Source organism: Phalacrocorax aristotelis, chromosome 2 (assembly GCF_949628215.1).
Source record: "Phalacrocorax aristotelis chromosome 2, bGulAri2.1, whole genome shotgun sequence".
Classification (NCBI taxonomy): domain Eukaryota; kingdom Metazoa; phylum Chordata; class Aves; order Suliformes; family Phalacrocoracidae; genus Phalacrocorax; species Phalacrocorax aristotelis.
In genome coordinates, this window is record NC_134277.1 from 1,282,810 (window position 1) to 1,306,364 (window position 23,555).

At 52.8% G+C, this 23,555-nt stretch overlaps 1 protein-coding gene across 2 annotated transcripts in view; it reads left to right on the forward strand.

Moving 5' to 3' along the window:
- The window catches only part of AGAP3 (ArfGAP with GTPase domain, ankyrin repeat and PH domain 3), a 153,564-nt gene that overhangs the window by 92,833 nt on the left and 37,176 nt on the right, over positions 1–23,555 (forward strand). For both annotated transcript variants that reach the window (XM_075082100.1, XM_075082099.1), the window contains exons 10-11: positions 5,083–5,187; positions 10,489–10,657. In XM_075082100.1, the coding sequence (XP_074938201.1) occupies positions 5,083–5,187; positions 10,489–10,657 (274 nt within the window). The remainder of the gene's footprint in view (positions 1–5,082; positions 5,188–10,488; positions 10,658–23,555) is intronic.

Below are 23,555 nucleotides of genomic sequence, written 5' to 3' on the forward strand. Positions count from 1 at the left end.
GAAAGGAGAAACATTGGGCAGAGGCTTTGCGTGGCTGAGAAGGAACATCCGATGCTGCCCCGGAGGTGTGGTGGCTGGCTGTCACTTATCACCACCTTCTCCAGCACAACAGCGGGCACCACCTCTGGGTGCCCTGCTCTGTCTCCCTTACACCCCACGCACACCTAGAAAAGACGGAAATCCCCAATGGGACAGGTGAGACCATGGGTGTTGGGGTCCCTCTATGCCTAGGAGAGCACCTCCTCTCCCTCCAGGCTGCAGAGGCTGCAGCCAGTGCCTCTGCTGGGGCTGCTCTGCACCCTGGACTCAGGATCCCTTTGCTGCCATGTGCTTTCGGTGATACATAGGTTAGGATGGTCTTGCAGGGTCGGAAGAGCTTCTTCATAGCTGGACGATTGTTGCTGAGAAGTGGGTTAATTAGGCCGGGAGACTAAGCTTCCCCAGCTGTTCGTTACTAGGAATGATCTCCTAATTGCACATGTACCAGATTCTTTCTGGGAAGGCTGTACTGAATGCACAGGCAGCCCAGGGGTCCCCAGGTCCCTGGCCCGGCTCAGTTTGGGCCACGCACTCCAGCAGGGCCCAAGGCGGGTGACTCCTCCTCCTTGGGAGCTGGGATCATGCTGGGAGCTTAGATTACATTTAAATTGCCATTTGCATTTTCCAATCAATACGCGACTTTACAATTAAGTTTGGTGTTAAAATTCTTAGCAAAAAGTGAGTGGAAGGGAGATTTGTGGAGTAAACGAGTCCTTTGGGGGCCATCGCTGCTCCCTGCTTCATTACGCTGCATATTGCTGCTGCTGCTTTTACTGTGCACCACCACAATCCAAACACAACACAGAGACACTTGCGCTGGCCGACAAAATGCTGGGAAAGAAAGGAAAAGTGGGGAGAAGAGGGTTGGGTTCTCTTGCCTTTCACCTCTGGCAGCTTCTTCCCTTCGTGCATGGCTTCCACACTCAGGAATAGACTTGTGGAAGAGTTATTTCTTGTAAATCTTTCCACGAGAAGCAGAGGGATCTTGAGGTGTGGCAACGTGTGCCAGCACAGGGCTCTCGGCAGAGCTGAGGAGCCTGGCCCAGGAGGGACGCTGGGGTGTGTGAGCGGGAGCACGCCGAGGACGTGGGTGGAGAGGATGAGCTCAGCTGTGGGGATGCACCTGCCTTTGGCTCCTCGTCCTGCGTTTCACCTGGCTTTGTCCTCCTTGGCACTTCTCTCTGAGCTGCTGCAGGGGCTTTTCACCAGGAAAACTGAAGTTCTCTGGATACTGCTGGGCCAAACCTCCACATTCCGCCATCAGGAAAGAAGTTGGGCTACAGAGTTCTAACGTTGATGCAGTCAGCACAGCAACACCGCTAAAACCTGGAATCCTCTTGGCTTCTGTCCCCGCCTCTTAATCTCCAATACAGCAGAAAACAAGTCTTACTGAGCTCTATCCCTTGATTCAGCGGTTTCTTGCAAATGTTTGGCCTTAAGGGCCCCTTCCCCTCCCGCCCGTTTTATTAGATATTTACTTAGACTGTGTAGTTGCTCCCAATTTTGGACTCTTGTGCCTTCTGGCTTGAAAAAATGGGCTGCCAGTGCTCGACTCTCTGTTTCCAGGTCTGGTTTTACTTGTGCTTCATTTTGCAAAGTTCCAGATTTGTAGCTGAACTAACTGCAGCTGAACTCTTCTCTGCAGACAACACATTTTTGGGGCTTGATAGAAGATGCAGCAGCCTGAAAGTGTCAAAGTAGGTATTTTGTGGCACCGAGGTGTATCAAGTTGAAGACACATCAAGGAGAGGAGAGGCAGCCGGAGTTGTGTTTTGCAGTATGTATTGGCAGGTCAGACTGTAGAACTGAGCCAGGTTTAAGGCCAGAAGGGATCGTTGTGCCCAGAAGCCAGAGAATTTCACCCAGTAACTTTCAGCCAATTTTGTAACTTCAGCCTGGTCTGGAGCAAATTTGTTTGAAAGATATCAAACAGATGTTCTCAAATGCAGAGAATACACCATTTATCTAGATTAGCTGGTGTAATATTAAACTGTCTTTGTATGTGAGGAGGAATAACCATTTTCACCTACCATGTGGGAAAAGCATGGTCCAGCAGTTTGAGGGCTGAGAAGATGATTTTGTGTAGGTCAGAACCAGAGCAGAGCCAGCCCTGTCCTGGCGTTGAGAAACTGCAGGTGCCGCTTGCTGCGTGTGAGGGGGTGGTATGCGAGACCTGAGAAGCACTCTTGCCTCTGACACGGTAAGGTCTTGGGTGAGCTGCCGTGTCCCAGTCAGGACATTGCCCTTCGAGCTCTGGGACAGCCAGAGACTCTCCGGGATGAGCGGGTTAATGCTCTCAGAAGCACGTTCTGCAACGTGGGAGTGACAGATTTGGGACTGTGAGTCCAGGGGAGAGAGAAGGGAGCACGGAGATGTAATTGCAGTCCTCTGATAATGTTAGGGGCTGCTGCAGAGAACACGGGACTGCTCCGAGTGGTCGCCACAACAGGACAAGTGCTGTGCTGCCATTTCATTGTGGGGGTGCAGGAAACATCGGGGTCCCATGCTGGGGAGGAGCACGGTCTCCATCACTGGCAGTTTTTATGAAGAGGTTGCAGAGCCTTGGGTACTCCTGAGCCTGCCCTGGGGAGGGGTGTGACGAGGTGACCTTTGAAGGCTCTTCCAGCTCTGCTTTGCTATGATAATATCACACCTGGAGGTAATACCATCTGCCTTGTCCGACCTGCTGGTCTGCTGCTGCTCCGCTGCCAGGTTGAGTTACATCCTAACTGAGCGCTGGAGGCTCAGGAACCACTCAGCGAGGGTCCTCTCCAGCCCAGAGAGCCCTCGCTGCAGGGTGGTCTGGCAGTCTGCTCCCGGGAGCAGCACCTTGCATGAGTTGTGCTAAAATCCACACCGTTCTCAGGAGCCCGGTTTTCCAAATGATACGAGGCGATTTGTGTTAATGACCAGTCACTGCAGCGATTTATGCTGTGCAGTTTCTATGTTACCTTCAAGTTTTCTGGTTTTGTGTTTCCTTTGAGCTCATTTGGGGAAGACATTGATTAAATAGTATGAATCAAAAGCAGATTGGCCTGACCTCTATACAGGTACTTCTGTTGGACATGGATTTGCCATTTATGATTACACTTGTGCTCATTCATGATTATGTTTGAGACCTTTCACCTGACCAGTTTTTACTCCGTACATTAATGGCTTTATGGATTTTGTACAGTTGGCTTTGAATGTTGTGTGCTGCTCAGTTAAAATCCTAATGGAAAAGTGAAAATGCTGCGCCAACACAGCTACCGTTGTCATCAGATATTGCAGTCTTACCAAAAGCAGCATCAGACTTCTCTGATGACTGTTTCCGTGTTGGTTGGCATTAGCTACGGTGCTGTCCTCGGATTCTTTGCTGATCGCTTCTTGCGGTGGCTTTTCCACAGTTCTGTCCGTCTAAGTGGCCCTAATTACGAGGGTTGTTGCTTTTCCCCTTGCAGATCTTGGCAAAGCATAAGCTTTCGGACTGCTGCCATGTTCCAAGGCATGTTAAAATCAGCACCTTTTAACCACTGCTGAGTGAGCTCTTCAGCTGATTCTCTTGGAGATCTGGAAGGCAAGGGATCAGATCCTACCACCAACACAGCTTAGCTTTTGCTGCTCTGTTTTAACTTGCTCTCCCCTGCATGAGTAGGAGGCGTTTACTTTTCACATTGTTTGCTTCCCAAGTACTGAACATAAGCGGTCTTGGAGCACTTCTGCCTTTTCTGCGTCATTTATTGCCGATTTCATGGTCATGTCTGGCAGCATTGTTTAGCCCAGCATGTGCCAAACCCTACAACTTTTTGTTGTGTTTTTCCATCATGCAGGCGCAGCAGCCTCAGTCTCTAGGCAGTGGGACGGGGCCCCCAAATATGCCGAGGCTGGCAGGACAGAGACTTTCTGTCCAGGTTTTTGAGGAGGTGCTGGCCTGGGGCCCACATTTTTGCCACGTTAGGAACAGCCAGTCTGGATGTCTGTCCAGACAGTGCTTTCGGAAGGCTCAGGCCCGGCAGTTGGTAGACCCAGCTTTTTCCCAGACTCTGTTATTCATTTGTACTTTTGTCCCCCTATGCTGTCCTTCCCTCCCTGCCGGCAGAACACTCGATGTTCTCTCCCCAGTCCCTGCTCCAGAGCCCTGACACCTTCTTGCCCTGCCTTCCTTCTCCCTCTCCACCTCTGGTCTTACCTGGACTGTGACAAATTGCTGCTAGAGGCACATTTCCTGTGGAGGCAGAACTGGATGGGCAGAGAGGGTTAGGAGGTCCCAAACTCTGTGTGTTGGTTCAGATCAATGGAAGTTAGTTCTGGGTTAGTTCTGGGTTGGGCTGGTGGGAGGAGGGAGCTTCGGGGCATGTGAGCACAATCATTTTGTGCGCTGTGCCTGAAGACCACAGGATGGGTCTTATGTAAAATACTAATGGGAAAAGGGGGTGAACTGACCCCTCAGTTGCCCAGGACCTGCTCTACCTCCTGAAATATGTCCGTAGCTCCATTTGTTTGACACCTCTAAGACAGAATTGCAAGCAGGCAAGAGAACACGCATCCCTTGTGAGACCTGTATCTTGGAGCATCGTTCCACTGAGTGGCCTCGCCTGCCCCAAATTGTCCTTGACTTCACCATCCCTTTGGCTGTGCTTTTGGTGGTGGAAGAAGGTCTGGGAGCACTGTGGTAACAGGGCAGTGTGAGCTGGTGGTGAGGTTGGCTTCTGCCTTGTGTCGATGCCATCCTTCAGCACAAGAAGAGTTGCCCAGAGGGTGTGATCTGGGACAGCAGAGTACGTGATAAGTCCCTCAGAGGATCTGGGCATCAGTATTGGCATGAGGAGACCCTCGTCTCTGAGAAGCAGGGTCGGGTGGGGCTGGCTGTGGAGACATGCTGGGGTTGGTGAGGAACCAGTCCCAGGGAAGATGCTGTTGGGAAGGCCAACCTAGAAGACGTTCTCTTGAGTCCTGATCTTCATGTCTCTTTGAAGACCAGCCTCCTACAAGGGGCAGCGCTGGAGCTGAGCGGGAGGTGCCTGGGCTAAACAAGGTCTGAGACTCTTGACACTTCTCTTTTAGGGCATTCTCCTCAAACGCAGTGGCAAGTCTCTCAATAAGGAGTGGAAGAAGAAGTACGTGACGCTGTGTGACAACGGAGTCCTCACCTACCACCCCAGCTTGCATGTAAGTACTGAGCTGGGCTGGGCAGGGGAGCGGGGTGGGAGAGACCAGTGTCCTCCTTCGGGCTATGGCTGCTGCTGCAGATCCTCCTGCAGGTCCCGCAGTCACAGTTGCTTGGGGAGAGCTTGGCAGCAGATGAAAGCCCCGGTCTCTGCAGCAAGGCCCTGCACCAGAGGTTCAGCACCAGCCCTCGACAGGGCAGGTGTATTCAGCAGAGCTGGTTTTTACCAGGGACTGGAGAAAACCTCTTCCCTCTCATGAAGGCTGCCTCTGCAGTGCCAGGCTGTGTGGGAAAAGCTGGTAGGAACATGCTCTGCACAGAATTGTGCTAAGTAAATGCGCCTTTCTTGTCTCTGTCTCCCTTGCTCAGTCCATTAAAGCAGGGGTTGCTGCCTCCCTGCATCTGGGGTGAGGAGCAGGCAGAGAACTCCTTGCAGCCACGGCTGATGGTGCCATTTGGGTGTGGAATAATTTTCCTGGCTGCTAGGTATTGGGTAATGGAGATGAGGTGCCTGTGCAGAGCCTGCCGAGCTGAGCTGTCACTCGATGCATCTCTGATCCTCTTCACTGCTTGGCTCAGGCGCACAGCTGCCTCCCCATCCATCTCTGTCGCCTCCCCACTGTGGGGCTAATGACTTCTTCCCCATTCCCTCTTGAGCACAGTTTGCTGCTGAGACAGTGAGCCACGGACAGACACACCTGTGACACTGAGGCCACAGCACCCTCTGCAGAGAGGGTGTGCGGCAGCAGGAGAGCCGGGCAGCGGCTGGGGAGGCAGGGAGCAGCTTGGGCACAGGGTGCTTTAGGGGGTGCTCTGCAGGGCTAAAGGGAGGAGAGCAATGTGTTGCAGCTCCTGTGCTTCCTGAATGCTCCCAGGACCTCCGTTTGTCCCCGATGTCCTCAGACACTCGGGTGTTGGGGTGCCCTGTGCCTCAGAGTCTTTCTACTCATTTCAAACCCTGTGTCTCCCACTCATGGGCTTGCAATGCCCAGGCGTCCGGCTCCTGGGCCACCGAGCCTTTTAACACTCTTCTTACACTGGAAAGCCCGTCATTGTGTTTCTTTTCCTTAATTTGTGTGAGCTTTGAGAAGAGTTTTTTTCTTCTAGTCTTTGATCCATGTACCATACTATGGTTCTGCAGTTCCTTAACTTTGTAACCCCATTTTTTGGTCTTTACAAAACCAAACCGGGAGGGAATGGCTGCTGCTGCCGCCCGCTCTGCGTGTGTGGGTTTATCACATTTCCATCGGAGACATCATAGGCCATTATTACAATCAGCTGTAGAGACAGAGTAATCTCTGGGATGTTGTTTAACCGCTCTCAGATGCTGCTGCTACACACTAGGTTTTCTCTCCTTTTTACGCCGTTTGTTCCTCAGGGGGTGATCTGGATTGATGTCACATCCTTTCCTTACTGCACTTCTTCAGTGTTTCATTTCATTACTACATTGCCCCAAGCAAAAATCTGGTTTGCTTCCACCCGGTGCTACTGGTGATCCACGGCCCGTTGCTAAGACAGGTACAAGGCGGGCCTCTCCTCCCCTAGGTTTCACTGAAAGCTTTGAACCTTGCACCCAAGATGGGTGTTGTACTGCGCTGTATGTTTACCTAGAGCAAGGACTAATTATGTGTGTGCCACAGAACGCAGAGCTGCTTGTTGCCCGGCTCTGGCTTCTGCAAGGGTGGGGGGGACCTGCGTGCTCCCACCTTGGCATTGCCTCCCTGAGAACTGGGCACAAGAGCCGTGACACCTACCATCGTGTTACATTTTTTACTGCAACGCTGACAAAGGCTTTGGTGAGCAGTGTGCTGTTCTGATTAGCGGAGGCCGCTCCGTCTGCCTTGCCCCGCCTTCTCTCTGGAGATCTGGCTTATGACCTGCTTAGAGGGGACAGATGCAGGAAGGAAGCTGGAGGAAGAGGTGGTCCAGAAGAGGATGTCCCATTATATCCTCTCCTCCCCATCTTGTAGAGCGAATCAGGAGATGCTGCAGTGTGTTTGTCACTGGGTTTGTCTCCTGTGGCATGAAGCAAGGTCCCATGTTCTTTCATAGGATGACACAAGCAGAGCACGTTAGGGTTGAAGAGCCTGAGTCACTAACGAAACCCGTGCTCCTGAGGAAGGGCACGGACTTCTTTGTCACTTCCATTAGTGGCAGCAGCTCTCGGGCCAGCAGGCACGTGGTGAGGTAAGCTGCGGGCAGGAGCAAGTACACAGGATCCTCCGTCAAGGAGACACCCGCATCCTGAAGTTCCTTCCCTGTGGTGTGAAGCCCCAGCTTCTCCCCACCTCGCTCAGGGTGCGCCTGTACTACCGTATGTCTGGGGGATGGCAGAATTCAGGGTGCAGCAGGGGGGTCCCTGAGGCCATGGCTGAGCACTGTGAGAAGGGGGTCCTTCCCAGCCCCTGCCAGGATGCTCAAGCCCCAGAGCACTTTTGTGCTGCTTTTGTGTTCCTAGTGGCTTTTCCTTGCCATGATTCAGGGCAATTCCTGCCTAGACTTCTCTTCTCTTGCATCTGAGTTACGTTCTCTCTGTCCCTCTTGGGATGGGCGTAGGTACCCCAAGGGTCAGCAGCCCTGCCTTTCTTCTCTTTCCTCCAGTAGACATATCTGCTCCAGATGTGTCTGTGCCCCATTGGATAAAAATTACTGCATGGCTCTGGCTGGGTCATACTTGTGATTTTACCAACCAAAAGCTTCCTGGTGGGGCTATTCATCTGATTTTGGGTGTTTATCACTCAGCCTGTTTCTGGGTCTGTATCTTGGCACCTCCAGCCCCACTTTGAAGTTTCCTCACTGGGAGTCAGGCTTAAACTGTGGGTTTGCAGTCATAGGTTGACAGTGCTTAGGTGAGCTGTGTCCAGTCCTGAGATCAAGTGTTGTGTGACTCGTTGATGGAAGCGTATCTCTTGGACCTATGCATGGGTCCTACGGAGCTGTGCGTTCCTGCTCTTAGGTGCCGCCTCTGCCCCCTCTCTGGAACAGTCAGCGGTTTCAGAGACTTGCAGGCAGGATACCTGGAGCTGGGGCAGTGGGCAGCAGCTCTTGCTGAAGGCAGGAGTGGTTGGGGGTCTGATCCCTGGATTCAGCGCCGCTTTCCTTGTTGCATCTGCATTTTTCTTACCTTTCTGTCAGTGTGTTCAGTGACAGGAAAAGAACAAGTTATATGAAGAGGCTGGTGTGGTTTCCTATCACTTTCTCAAAGCCTTGGAGAGTAAATGCTTCTGCTTGTGAGGAAGGCGTATGTGGTTCAGCCCAGCTTCAGTGGCCAGGCTGTGCTGTGCTGCGCAGAGCTAGAGAGAAAGCATCTCCCATTTTGCAGCCAGTGGAGCCATTCACACAATCACCTTCTGTTAATTCTATCTGCAACATCAATTAAATTGTTTGTAGAAACTAATTGAATGTGGCTTAATCACACATCTTAATAGCTTTCCACGCTTTGAACTCGTTGTTAATTCCAGTAATAAAATGAAATGAGAGAACTGGCTGGGTAATTAGCGAGGAGGCTTGGGAAGAAATTGCTGTTTTATAGCATGTAATAAAAGCAGTGCGCTGGTGACCGCTCTCTCCGGCAGGCAGCCGGCTACCGCAGCAATTGTGCTGAGTTAGGGAAAATCCTCCAGCCCCTCTGAGATTCCCTGCCCAGGGGTGCCACCAGGCTCCCAGCCAACCAGGAACAGACTGGAGCAATGTTTGGTGGGGCTGGTTATCTAGGAATTGCCCGGGGTGCCAAAGGGCACGTGCATGTCATCTGTGGTCAAGTCACGCAGAAGTTGGAAGCGCGGAAGGGTGTGCTGCCACGCTGCCCCGTCTCTTGGTTTTGCTCTGAGGGACTGCATGGCTGCACAGGGGTAGAGAAGAGTTCAAACCAAGGTGTTGAGGTGCGGCTGAGAGGTTGTAACCCTGGCAGGTAGTCACCTGAGACCACCGAGCATTGCCCATACAGACCCCTTTCAGCTGCTTCTTGGAGCCAAGGACTGGGAGAACGGTTGGTCTTAGACTGATCTTATTCATGTCTTTATCTTTTTGGATTTGGAAGCAGACACGAACCAGCTCTGAGTTAATCTTTTTGGTGACCTCCTTGTGAACTGGAGCAAGCCAAAGCCTCCCTGCAGCAGCCGCAGTCTCACCCTAGACGGCTGCTGCTACTCCTCTCCCAGTTGCAGGCACGTCCCCAGCGCAGAGAGCCCACGGAAGATGCGCCCGTGTCACGGTTCCTCCTAGAGTCTCTAGCTCAGCCTTCAGCCCCTGCTCCCTTGAGGTCTGACCTGGAGCAAGGTGGGGCAGTCCCCTCTGTGCCTCTCTCTGGAGATGGCATTGGTTGGGTCTCCTTGGGGCACGAGCCCAGGAGAGAGCCAGCCACATCACAGAGGGTTGGGGGAGAGCTGCGGTGCCCTGTGGAGCAGCGGCAGGATGGACGGACATGGGACAGGACACAGCTCTCAGGAGAGACTAGAGATCTGCAGCCTTACTTTAACCAAAAGATGAAATGCTGGTAGGAGGCAGCACAGAATGATATTAACAGTCTGCATGTGGAGTTTCTGGTCGTACAATAAATAGTCTACCAGAAGAAACGGTGGAAGCAGCAAGTTCTGAATAATGTAAAGCTATGCAGATGAATGTACAAGGGAGTTACCCTGACTTGTGTCATTTTGGGCTTGAATTGTGCTAGCTGTGACCCAAGAGGGAATTTCCAGGTATCCCATTACTTACACCATATTATGTTATATTATTAGCTGTTATGGCTGAGCGCTGTGATTAGAAAGACAACGGATGTCAGGGAAGAAGAACTGCCTGCCACCTACGTGCTCTTTTGCTCTGTTTAATCTCTGATCCCCAGCCAGGCTTTCACAAATGAGCTTGTCATGGCATCTGACTGCCCGTGGCAACATCCCGATGTTATTCATATCAGAGCTGACTAGTTCTGGGCACTGCAAGCGAGACCTGGCACTTCTCCGGTGCCAGTTCTAACACACTAGCTAGTCATGGGAAGAAGGCAGGTCAGAGTCAAGGCCTCGCGTCCACGTTGTCAGAAAACAGCTGGCGGTGGACACTGGGGCGGTTGTGGGGTCTCTTACCTCCAGCCTGCCTGACTTGAGACTTCAGTACAGTGCAAGAGAAACCAGTGTGTGATGAGCTCCCAGATCACCTCCAAGTTGCTGGCTGACCGTCTGTCTGTTAACCAGTTACCGTGTGCATGAATGGATCCAGGTTGTAGTTCTGAGTCTGTGAATGACAGCGGGAGCTAGGAGTGGTGGGTCAGGGCAGGGCTGATCCTGAACCGTTCTGCCTCTCTGCTGTAGGATTACATGCAGAACGTCCATGGGAAGGAAATCGATCTGCTGAGAACTACAGTGAAGGTACCGGGCAAGCGGCTGCCCAGGGCGACAACGGCAGCAGCACCCAGCGCTAGCCCCAAAGCCAACGGGCTGGCGAAGGAGAGGAGCAGCACGCAGCTAACAGGAGGCGCAGGTAAGAGTTGCTGTGGGTGCCACAGAGCTGGCAGCCATCCTTCCCCCCGGTCTGCCAGCAGTGCCTTGCCTTGCTGAGCTGAAAGCAAAAAAGCTCTTCTTGGGTTTCTTGCTTTCACCGCTCTTTGCGAGTGCCTTCGGTGGGTGTTGGCGTTTCTGTGTGGGTGTCAGGTAAGCTCCTACTGGGATTTTATGCTGGTTAGTGTCCAAGACAGAAGAAAGAGTAGAAGGGCTTTAACTACTGGCATGAGCTCCCTGAGAGGAGACACTCGAGTGTGATGAGCTGCTGTGTGTGTGGGGAGCTGTTGCTCCCAGAAGCAATGGAAGCCTCAACCAGGGGTGCCTCTTGATCCCTGGCAAGTTCTTTTCTGTTTCTTTACTTTTTTGTGGCCCCTTTTTTCCTCCTCACTTTCCCCTGGAGAAATAGTAACGTGCGGGGCTTGTTTTTTAATTATTCTTCTGCATGCACTTTCAAGAGGTGCAGCTGCCACAGAGAGGGGGTGAGGCTGGGAGGTCTCTGGTTTCCCATGGAGTTCGTGCCACACTGCCTACTGCTTCTCCTGCGCCAGGAGGTATCTCACCCTGCCCAGGGGAGCTGTTGAACTTAGAGCTTTCCTGCCCAAGTTTCCCTAGGCATTGACAAGCCTTTACTTTGTCCTTGGGGTTGGTATCTTGGCCGGGGGGACAGTTTCCACACACGTTCTTCCCAGCCAGCTGCTGGCAGCGGTCTAGTACGGCAGGGTATGGGTACGTCTCCACTGTTCAGCATAACAAGGGAGTGCTGAAAATGCTGCTGAAGACGGAAATCCTTCATAATCTGGTACTGCATGCTGTGCCACCGAGAGTGAACTCGGGTGATCCCATCCTCATTTCTGTTCAGTCCTGCTCCTACCCCAGTTGCATCCTGTGGTCAGGGTGTTGTAGACACTGTGCTTCACGGCTTTCTGAGGCTGATGGCTCACGAGATGGGGTGCAGCTGGAGTGAATGCCAGAGGCTGGCTGGGGTCACCAGCATCACACACAACACAGGGAATGGGGCATGCTAACATCAGTGCGTTCGCATGGTGCTGAGTGTGAAATAATAAACCCTTCTGAACCCAAAGTGCTGTTGCTGTAGAGTCAGAATTAGCCTGCTGACCAGATAAACAACCAGGGAATGAGTGCAGGTGCTGTCTTTTTTGACCAAGGATGTGCAACTCTGCCTGTTTTCTGCCACGGTTCTCCGCTGTTCTCTGTCCTTCGTTCACCACCACTGTACACCCTCAGCGTGCCCCGGTGTGGTAACGATTCCTGCCTCTGTACAGAGGCACTTCTCAGGTGTGCATTTCTAGGGTGCTTTGTCTGAGCTCCTACTTCAAGAAGGCTATCGGAGCTGTGGGAAGAATTCAAAGACAAACCACAGAAGAGCTTATGGTGATGTCAAACCAAATGCCCACATAACCCTGTACCCTGCTTTCAACAGGCAACTCAGTCCTGTTGGGCTCAAAAGAGCAGATTGAGATGTGACTTGGTTACTGATGACTGCTGCTTGGAAAACCAGCGCCTGGAAGTGAGCGCTGCGCTGGGCCTTTCAGTCCGGTTGACAAAGCTTGAGGAGACGCAGTGCGTGGAGGCTGAAGTTAGAGCAATTTAAACTTGAGAGGAGATGTAGTTTCCTAGCAGGGAGGGTAATTAAATGTTGGAATAGTTTATCTGGAGAGCTGGTGGACTTAGCACTGCTTGAAGCCTTTAAAATGAGATTAGTTATCTTTCTACAAGATATTCTTTAATCCAGCTCGTGTGTGTGTCGTTGCCTGCCTGTGTGCAGGGGATCAAACTGGATGGAAAGGGTCTTTTCTCATGTAGAAATCTGTGAACTTGAGATCCCCTGTTCACTGCCTTCTCCCTGGGCCCCTGAGCAGAACAGTGCTGCTGTGCTACCCAGAGCACATGCATCAGCACGGAGCTCAGCGTTAAGACAGCAACCTTAATCAGATTTTGTGTGTCTTGGCTTTGGGTGGTTGTCTGCATTGGTCAGAAAGGGTTTTTCTTTTCCTGGTACACAAATGGCAAGATGTTTTCTGAGGAATTTTTTTGAGCTCACTCTGATGCCTCCAAGACTGATTGCAGCTGGCAATGCAGTCGCCATGGTAAGTGCACTGACATGATAAAAAATCCTCTGAGGTGACTTGCTCATATCCCTGTGTAATGCAGAGTACGGGATTTGGGGTCAGTAAAGAATCTGCCCTGTGTCAGATTGGCAGGGACTTCGCAGTTTTGCTGCCTTTGGGGCTAGGAATGGGACTGTTACTGGCATCCACTGGGCATCTGTCATCTAATACATGCTTTGGGCAGCTGGAGAGGAAGCACCACCAAAATTTGCAGTTCTCTGCCAGTGCACAAGTTATCTTCAGAGGACGTGAGCTTTGATTTTATTTGATTGACAGCAAATCTGAGTGATTTGTTGTCTTATACCGGGAGTGTTTGGGTAAAACCAAATGGCCTGTGTTTAGAGCTCAGAGCAGGTAGTCCATGGTTTCCTTGTGACCTGAGCTCCGCCAAGGTAAGTGAGTGCAGTGATTAATGACCACTAGATGCACAGTCCTTACTCAGGGGCAAGAAAAGAAGAAGTAGATAAAGGGGAGGAGGTAAAAAAAAAAAAAAGTGAAATATCTCACACCGCCCCATATGTGGATAAAATACCCGTATGTATCACTCTGGTGATGAATCAAAATAACCTCCAAAGTATGTACAGACAGAACAACTTGGAGCTAAATAAAGTAGGATTGGGGAAGGAGCTTACATGTGTGAAATCCATGGGTCTCTGAGCTCAGTGGATGATTGTGCCCTGGTATTTAAACCATTAAAGAAGGCAACTTTACTGTAGTCAGAGTTGGTTTTATTTTAGGTGGCATGTGTTCCCATTGTAAACCCTGTTTCAGAGGCACGGAACGCTGTCAGGCTTTGCAGCTGCCTTATGTCCACCTAAGGCTTACTCTTCTGTGGAGCACGTGTGCAAACGTGGTGCCAGATGTGCCCAGGGAGGTTGTGCAGTCTCCCTCCTCAGAGGTAATCAAAAACTGTCCAGACACAGTCCAGGGCAAGTGGCTCTGGGTGGCCCTGCTTGAGCAGGGTGGTTGGACAAGGCGACCTCCAGAGGTCCCTTCCAGCCTCAACCGTTCTGTGATTCTGTATTTGTTCTGCCAATATTAAAAATATTTTTCCAAGAGTTGTAAATCTTCAGAGGGTCAGTGCAAAGATTGCCTAGAAGCAGAAGTTTTGTCCTCAGTTAGAAACTCTTTTTTCCTTTGTCCCCTGGAAGATATACTGGGATTTGATCAAAGTTTTGGGACTTCATTACTGGAAGCTCTGCAGCATTTAATCTCCTCCTGGGCTGTCAGGAGCTCCTGGTAGAATGGTCTCGGCTTTTTCAGTGATATTTTTTCTTCACTTTCCAACTGTACTGTCCTCCTAACTTTTATTCTTGTATGAAATTTTACTGGTAAAGAGACTATCCAGAGACGGAAGAGTGACTGAGACCACGCACAGGGTCTGTAGCAGGTTTTGAGCTAACTAAATGCAAATAACGAGCATTAGTACAACCTTTATGGCTGAGCCCTAAATCAAGACCTCCAGAGTGAGGAAGTCCTAAAGCACAGGCGACTGGCCCATGTCACCTCTGCCAGCTCGCACTCCTTGCCGCTGCGCTAGTTCCAGTCAGTGCTGTGCGCAGAGTTAGGCCTGACCAAGCAGACCAGCCTGGGAGGCAAAGCCCCACGCCTGGACCTCCATGGACTCGAGCAGCATGTTATTCATCCATGTCTCAATGCAGGATTTGCTGTTTGTGCATCGTGCTTGCCATCTCCCCAGTTATGTCCTGGAAGACCTACAGGATGCTGGGGAAGCGCCAGCCAAGGGCAGCTCATCCGAGAACATTTTGGATATGCCTTCCAGAAACATCTCTTGTGTGCCCAGATATTTCCGTAGCACTTCCCTGCACCTTCTTGTCCCCTAGGTTTTCTTTGGAGACTTGTTGCAATCTACCATTGAGCCACTTGATCCTCTGACATCTCGGTTCAGCCACTCCAGCTGCTGAGCCGTTGGGTGTTGCTGGCTCTGGCTTATGGCAAGGACTCTCCTGAACAACGTGCTAGGGAGCAGGGCAGGCCGGCACACACACTGGGTGCAGCTTTCGGGGAGAGGGAGTTACCCTGTGTAGGCAAAAGCTGAGTTGTGTCACAGGGTCTCAGGACCGAGGGACGGTGCTGCGAGCATGCGCGTCTCCAGAGGGACCTCGGGGCTGGGCAGGTGGGGCCACTGCTGCAGGGGGACCTTCCCAGGGGGGAGCCGCACCTGGGCTGCTTTGCGCGAACAGCGCGGCCCCGTGGCTGGCGCGGGTGGGGACCCGGCGTGCGCCAGGCAAGCCGGAGGAGGGGTCCACCCCAGCGCGTGCTGCCGGCCCGCTCGGCATCCCGTGCTGACACAGGTGTGCCAGCCAGGGCCTGGCTGGCTCTCGTGTTCCACTATAAAAAGATCCCTTTAGTGGTAGAGATGTGGTAGGGACAGCGATGAAATCGTTTCTCTGTTGGGCCATCGCTCCTTTGCCTAGGGTGGGAGGGTGTTGCATATACATGCTCCACCTTCCACAGTCATGATCACAAGGCTTCTTCAGGCCAAGCGTCCTACGTCAGGAAAATGAGTGGCCTTATCCTGGGAGACACGTGGGGAAGAAGGGGAATGTAACACTGGGTTCCTGGAAAGCTGCAGGCGGGGAGGGGGGAAGGAGAGGGGTGGAACTCGCCTTCATGAGCATGCCTGAACAAAGCATCTCATCACTTAGATGAGAAAAAATTGACTGATGTGCACGAAGGCTAAGAATATGTTAAAGGTATAAGTGATACGTGGATATAGATATAAAGAGAGTACACGCTTCTTACGATTTGTAAACTGTTACTCTTAATATAAAAATACTCTTAATATAAAAACAGTCCAAGAAGTCCAAGAAGCAAAGGCACAGGTGCCTCAGTAAGGCATCTGTAGTGCATTGACATGAAGTGGGAGCACAGGCAGGCCTCGGCAGGAGGAGAGACACCATGGACAGCTTCAGGTTACACGGGGAAGCATGCCACGGCAGCGGTAAGGCTGGCTGTCAGCTTCCATGTCAGCTCCAGCATTTGGATCGGTTGGCCCTCTGATGGACAGGGTGGTCATGTGGATGCTGAACCCCAGCTTTTGGAGCTAGGTGGGGAAGCAGACATGAAGTGGTCTTGCTGATGGACACTAAGGGAGCATTACATGTTTTTACTCTTTGTAACAATTTTTTTCTGAACTTGGAGTGAAAAGTCAGATGTTTTAGCATCGCTAGTGAATCTTTATTTTACAGTTAAGTCGTCTTCCTTTGAGGCAAGATGAACTAGGTTGGAAAATTCAAGGGGCACTACATGGAGGTAACTAGTCAAAACAGAGTGGGAAGCACTGGCACTTCTGGCCAGCTGCACCCTGAGACGTGAGGAGGGAACCCCAAAGCGAGTGGCAAGTTCCTGGTGTGGTCTGAAGGCCCTGTGTAAAATGGGCATTCTCTGGTGTCCACCTGGGGAGAAATCCTCTAGCAGGCACTGGTCGGCACCTTCCAAATGCACCTGAAGCCAAAGGGCACCCACGCTTGCAGGTGCTGGTGGGGTTCAGCAGTACGAGCCCCGCCACGGCCGCGTCCTGCACAGCCCTGCCCACGCTCCCGGCACAGCCGAGCTCCTCTGTCCCTCCTGTGTCTCTGTCACAGCCGGGGCTGTTCCTGCGCCATCCCAGCCCAGCCGTGGTGGGGCAGCCGTGGGTTCTTCCATCCCCACTGCCAGCAGCACTCTCCTCCGCTCCCCGCCGGCGGGGCGGGGGCTCCTGCCCGCCCTCGCAGGAGGACAGTGCGGGACGTGGCAGTGCTGCCAGGCCTGTCGTGTCTCCTGGGAAGGATTGGCACCGTCAGCTGTCACCGGGGCTCAGGCGGTTCACAGGCCCCCCGCCTCAGTGCCAGGTACGCGTCCAAACCACTTGTGCCTCCCTGGTGCCAGCTGGAGCGTTCGGGTACGGTTTTGGCATCGGCACGGCCCTGGTGCCGCAGCCAGCTGTTGGGCACCTGTGCCGGTGCTGCGGAGGCCGGAGGGGACCGTGGGGCAGTGGGGCCTGGGCGCTGGTGGGGTGCCATCGTGCGAGGGGCGCGGGGCAGAGGCCCGGCCTGCCCTGGGCTGTGCAGTACTCACCCGCTGGCCCCTGCCCCCTTCGTCCCCCGGCCCGGGCGGGCTGCCCTGCCCCGCGGCGGTGCCCTGCCTGGCCAGCGCCGGGTGTTTGTGGAACACGCCGCCCCTCGGGCCGCATTACAGCACGTACGCACGCGGCTCACACTGGAGTTGTCCTGACAGACTCCGTCTTGGCATTTTCCAGCTTTTGGTATCTTAACTTTAGAGTAAAGATGAGGTTTGTTTTCCCCTCAATACATTTTTGTAATACAGCTAAAAGACCCGTCCTTTTTTGGAAGAGCAGACCTTCTGCTCTTTGTCTCGTCGGCAGGTTTGTACCCCCGACCTGGTGAAGGCCTGGGCCAGCTGGACACCGTTACTCTCCCAGCGAGCCTCCCGTGTCAGGTAGTGGGAGGCACCATTGCCTTGGAAGATCCCCAACTGCTTCCTGGGCGCTCGGGGCGTGCTGGGGTGTAGGAACAAGGCGCTTGTTCCAACAGCCAGCGGATGTGGCTCCTTTATTCCTGACCTCCTTTCTTCTGCCTGTGCTCTCCCCCTCTGCTCTCTTCTTCCTGCTCCCAGCTGTTCCTGCCTGCCTGCCTCTCCCACCAGCGACTCCATCCCCTGCTCACTGTTCCTCCTTCTCTGCGCTGCTGGGCAGCTGGTGACAGGCAGCGTGAGCACAGAAGAGGCGTCCTGGTGCTCTGATTCCCCAGACCTAATACTACTGCAGCACTGGCTGCCAGAAGAAGCAGTTCATACTGCAAATCAGGCTGCATATACTTACCCTGTTCATGTCAAAGACTCCCAGAGACTGTGAAGGATCCATCTGTGCTTGTCTGTTTGTCTAATTTTCCACAACTAGGAATGAGACCACCAAAAGCACCTAGGTTAATCAGAGCATCCCTGCATCTGGGTTTCGGAGTCAGATGTGTCCTAGAAGGACAGCGATACTTGCTAAAGGACTTTTCTGAAACCACTAGTAGAAGTTCTCCACAAGCAGTGGAAACTGTGGAGACTCCTAAAGTCTCAAAGGAAGAGCACAGGTGGGTACTGGCCTTTGGAGAAAGCTGAGAATGAGTTCTTGGCAATTACTGCTTGGTCTTGTAAATCCCCAGTCAGGTGAGACAGTGCTGGCTATGGTCCGGTGATGGAAATGCCTGTGTTATTCTGGGTTTCTGGACTGGAGCAGTGCTGGGGCAGATGCTGGGCACGCTGGGCACGGGCAGCTTCCGTCGGCCACAGCTGGAGCAGACAGTGCCCAGCAGTGCCCCAGGTGAGCTCTGGGGTAGCTTCGCGAGGTGACCTGGGAATCTCGCCAGCCAGGGTGCGAGCACAACCTCGCTGTGTGTTCAGTGCGCAGCAAAGCCAAGTGGTGTTTGGATTGGAGAGGGCAGGAAAGGGATGTGCCAGAGCTTAAGGTTGCTGTGTTCTGGGTACGGAGCGTGGAGCCTGGCAGCACGTATTCACTGCACGTGTGACAGGGCTGGTTCAGGTGTCTCCTTCAGCTCCCCTGGGTCCTCTTCCCACTGGAATATTGCTTCTCTTCCACTCTTCTTCAGGGATACCCAGACGTGTCTTTGCTGTAGTTCAGCAAGCTCACCCTTTCTGCTCCTTTGCCACATCTGTATCTCATTCGGTGTGCATTTCTGGTTTGAAGAAAGAGCCCAGCTTATATTCAGAGTGCATGCTGGATGAAAAGGAATTTTTTTAGTGGGGAAGGACAGATGGTAGCACACGAAAAATACAGAGACTGTGTCAGCTTGAGAGACTGGTCTCAGAACAGCTGCAGCCTTGGGTTGTTGCTTTGCAGAGGTTTGTAGGGACCTGCTCCAAAGCAGTCAACGCAGGGGAAAAGGGCATGAAGCATACTGCCTGAAAATGTGGTTTGTGATGCCTGTGCACGTACTTGCATGCACACTTAACGTGGGCATGCACAGAGCACACGAGCCTATTCCTTGACGCTGCATTCCAGCTGAGCAATGTAGGAGGAAGCCAAGCAGCCAAACACCGAAAAACCTGCCTCAAATGAGAAGTTGAAGTGTAAGGAAAAGTCAGCAGAGATTGCAGAGTTTGTTGTGGTTGCAAGCAGCTGCATGGAGGCACAGTTTCTGACAGCAGAAGGCTGTCTGATCTAGCAGGCAGAAGCAGTGCAGATGCTCTACCTCAGCCAGAAATGCTGAGCTAATGCAGCAGTCCCAAGTGAGATTTTCTGGCCAGCGTTGCACAGGCGGCCGGGCTAGGTGGCTTGGAGATGGGACTAAAGCAAACGAAGTGTGGGATAGCCAGAGCACGGCGTTAGGGGAGGAGGTTAAGGAGAAGGCTCTGCCTGTCCCTGCAGTGGCTCAGTGCGGGGCTCTCCAGCTCACTGAGGACCATGAGCCTCCCATGGGATTTGCTGCCCAGCGGGGCGGGAAAGCAAAGGTTGCAGCAGTGTCGCTGGTGTGGAGGAGACCAAGCAGAATGAGCCGAGCTGGCCTCAGTGCGGGGGTCTGAGCTTAAGCACTGGCGTCTTAGGTGGGGGAAGAGCTGGAAGGGGCTGATGCTGCTTGGTTGCCTTCGCCCTTAGGAACAGTTCGCATGGTCTGACACGCCCTCCTCCTCCTGCTGCAGGATTGCTTCTGTAGCTGAGGGAGAGCATTTTCAGTGTGCCTGTAGTGGTGGAGGCACTGCTTGGGGTGCAGTGTCTCGGCTGATGCTCATGTTTGCTCTGAAGTGACGAGGATCCAGCTGTCCCCTGGCTGAGTTATGAGTGCTTGCGTTGATTCACAGCTCCACTGGCCGGAGCCAGCCAGCCAGGCTCCTCGGGCACGTACAGGGGAGCCCTCGATGCGCTGCGCATGGGCAGCTTGCTTCTGCCCTTGGCTGTTGTGCCAGATGGGGTGGTGGGGAGCCTGTGCTGGTCTCAGCCACTCAGCAAAGCGCTTGGGAGTCCAGCCTGGGCTGGAGATGGTGCTGGGTTTCCAAGCAGCTGCAGGATTTTTGCCAGGTTCGTGCTGACGCCTAGCAGCACGCTTCGTTGTTGCTTCCAAAGCAGATAGCCTGGGAGCATGGAAACCACCTTGCCGTTGCCGGCGCCTGCCTGGCCGCTGGTGCTGGGGGAGCATCGTGGCAGCGGGTCCCCCCCTCCGCCAGGCCTGGTGTGTGTGCACTGCCCCCCGATGCTCTGCCTCTGCAGAGTGAGGGATTGGCTCCCCCAGGCCGGGGTTGCTGAGCCTGCTGTGATCATGTCACGTCGGGCTCCGTCGATGTTAACATCTCATTATCTTTGTTACTGTAATTACATTATCCGCTGCTTTATGCAGAATTATTCTCCGAGGACTAATTGATGGATCCATGTTTAATTCATTAATCATTAGCATCAAATTCGACAATTACAGTGCACACTGATTGTGGAATTTCAAATGTAATGAGGGAAGAATTAACAAAGAAAAGGGAAAACCTGTTTCCCTGGCATACCGCTGCTCACCATGGGGGACAATGACATTGAGGGAAGAAGAGGCAGCAGAGAGCAGGGTGGCACAGGTCATGGCAGACAGGAGGTTGGTGGGATCATCGTCTGCCTTTCTCATGGCTCTGGCTGCAGAACGTGTTCTTTCAGGTCAGAGCTGGGTCATTAATCTCCTATGAAAGAATGAGTGTTTGGGTACCGAGGAGGAAAATCTCAGCTCTCACTTCCAGAACAAAGTTACCTTCTCCACCCAGCAAATAGCCCACGGGTGCAGGAGCAGCACATCTCACCCTGCCGTGGCAGGTTTCCGGGGACATCAAGAACATCCCATCCCCCGTGTAGATGTGTGCTCACACACTCTGCAAGGAAAGCTGGCTGGTCAAGGTGTGGTCTCTTCAAAATGAGCATACACCCCCCATGATTTGCCCATAGTCCCGTGGCTTGTCTGTTACCTGCATGGTGCTTAGGACCTGCTCTTACAATCCATGGCTACCTCTCGTTTCAGTATTTCCGACCCTGAGGCGGGATTCCTGTAACGCTGCTCTGTTTATATTGGCGCCTGCCAACTAGTTGGCAGAAAGCAAGCCAGTGCAGTCTTTCCAGTCCTGCCCCATCAGCCAGTGGACCTGCTCATCTCAAGGCCCAGGGTTGGTGACTTATCCCTACACAGCTGTTTCAGTACCAGATGTGAAAACAGTCCTTCCCTCCCTCTAGACGTGCAACCGCAGGGTCTCCTTGCTTAGGGAAATGGGCAGCTTCTCTTCATATTTTGGTGGTCTTTGCCACTTCACTCAGTCTGAGGATGTAGACAGGCCTTCCCTGGCACATTGTGTTGAGTCAGTTAAATAGCTGGGGATGCTCAGTTTTCTGTTGTCACTCTTGACTGAGACGTTGGAACTGGCTGCCAACTTGGGCCCCGCCTGCTGCAGTGCAGAGCAGAACAGTTTGATTTAAGTAGACGTTGGAACTGGCTGCCAGGTCGTGCCCAGTCAGCTTCAGCGCAGGACAGAACCGTTTGATTTAAGCGGAGGTTCCCAGCTTCATTTGCTGGGGTGCCGCAGCCGCATTCGTGGCGAGCAGCTCCGTGGACAGTGGCAGCTTCTGAAGCTGCCAGGGTGCACGCACCGGGCCAAGAGAGCCTCTTGCAAGCCAGGCTCCTTCCACCTCCTGCGGCAGGAGTGCTTCCCCGCGCAGGCTCTGGCACAGCAGCCCTGCCTGCCCCGCTCCTCTCCAGCGCACCCCCCGGCCGGCGGGCCGACACCTGCAGGGGGACTGGCGGGGTCTGACGCTGCTGCAGGAGCGAGGCGGGGTGTGCTGCTCGGAGTGGGGCCGGGGGCTGCTGACTGGGAGCCTGGTGCTAAGCCGTGGCTGGCCGTGATTTCGGCTAGCTCGCTTTGCTTTCTGTTGAGTCTCACTGGAAGAGTTCAACGTTAGTTACTGTTGTTCGGCCAAGGGCCAATAACTTGGACATGGGGACACCGAAGCTGAAAGGAAGAGGGTGAGGGTCTGTCTGTGTGGTGTTTGTCAGTGTGGGACCTTCATCCTTCCCAACAACATGTTAAAGGGCTGTTTGTAGTCTGAAGATGAAGCAGAGATCAGAGATTTAGTAAAATTTATCTGTAATTAATACTTTGCATCATGAATCATGTATAAAATACTGCAAATTCATATGTATATTATAAATATTATAAATTCACTATAACATTCATATGGTAACATCTTGTGAATGTTTATCTGGCTGCCTGAAGTAGGAGGATGAATCCAAATGTGAGGTGGGAGCCATTGCATTCAGTGCTTTGCACCGAGTAGAAGCTAGAAGTTGTCGGGAGTTTCCGGCGAGGTGAGGAATACATCAGGAACACAAAGCGATGACACAGGGCAGGACTGTTCCAGCAAACCTTGGTGCCCAGTTCCTGTGGTGGACGGAAGCCTGAAGGACTGAGGTATGCTGGATGGGCTTAAGGTTATATTTGCTAGGCATATGCTAGAGTTACAGTGAATTTCACATTTCCAAGCATAACTCTTTTCTCTCAGCGATTATTATTTCTTTCTATAGAAGGAAAACTGAGGCAAGGAGAGGATAAAGCGAAAATTGTCAAAAGCATCTGCTAACTATATGCCCCCACTTTAGAGCCTAAGAATTGCTTTTTCCTTCCCAAGAACGTAGCCTTTTTTTAGCCCCTGAAAGTGTAGCTGTGAGCAGCTCCTGTTTATCAGTCCTCAGAGTCTCCACCTGGGCACTCAGAACAGGAGGAACACATTATAGTGGCCATTTCTGACAACTGCTAGTATAAGTGACTTGAACAGTAGGTCTGGGAATTTTGTGGCGGTCTATGGATTAGATCCTAGGTCCCCAAAGGAAATATTCAGCTCCTTAGCCTTGGGCTGCCCCTGCTTTCCCTGCTGCCTTCTGAATTGTTCTTTTGGGCACCTTGCTTCTGCAAGAAATCTTCCAGAAATCCTGAAGATAACGGAGCACCTCGCACCTCATCATCATCCCCATCATCCTCAGGTGCGTGCTGTCCCTAAGTCTGCCAATTCATCTCCAGCCCACTGTCCTTCACGTGGGCAGAAGAGGTGCAAGCACTGGCCTGTGCAACGATCACCTTTGTGCCTGGATGAGGTGATGCTTGTGTGGAGCTGTTGGTCGGCACCACCGTACCATGCTGAGCCGTTTCCACTGTAGTCCAAGGGGATGGGATTTTTCGAGCAGCGGTGGGTGAAGACGTGCTAGCTGCGCTGTACCCTTTGCTAGCGGTGCAGGGAGTATGCCGCAGTCCAGCCAGGTCTGGGGAACTGGACATCCTGCAGTGTTTCGGGCACGTTAGGTGCAGCGCTACAGCAGGCGTTCTTGTTTAGTTTCATCCATTTTGTGTGCTCAGAGACCGCTCAGGCACGTGAACCAAAGGGGCTGCCCTGGCCGGAGCTAAGCGCCAGCGCAGGCTGGACTCGGAGGCTGCACTGCCTGGCCGTCGCTCCCTGGGCTGTGTGATGAGGCGGAGTGCAAGTGGCACTGTCCGCTTGATCCAAGTCCTTTTTGCGCCCCGCAAATCACTCATGTGGGCCCATTCTGAGCACAGGACCTCTCCCAGTGACTCCTGTGGGCAAATCCTGTCCGTTGGCTAATGTAGGGTTAACCCCTTGGTTTGGAGGAGTTTACCTGTGTCTGTGAGTTAGTCACCCTTGGCTGTTCCTGCACAACATCTAAGTGGGAAACTGGTCGTTCCAGGATGGGTGTCCTC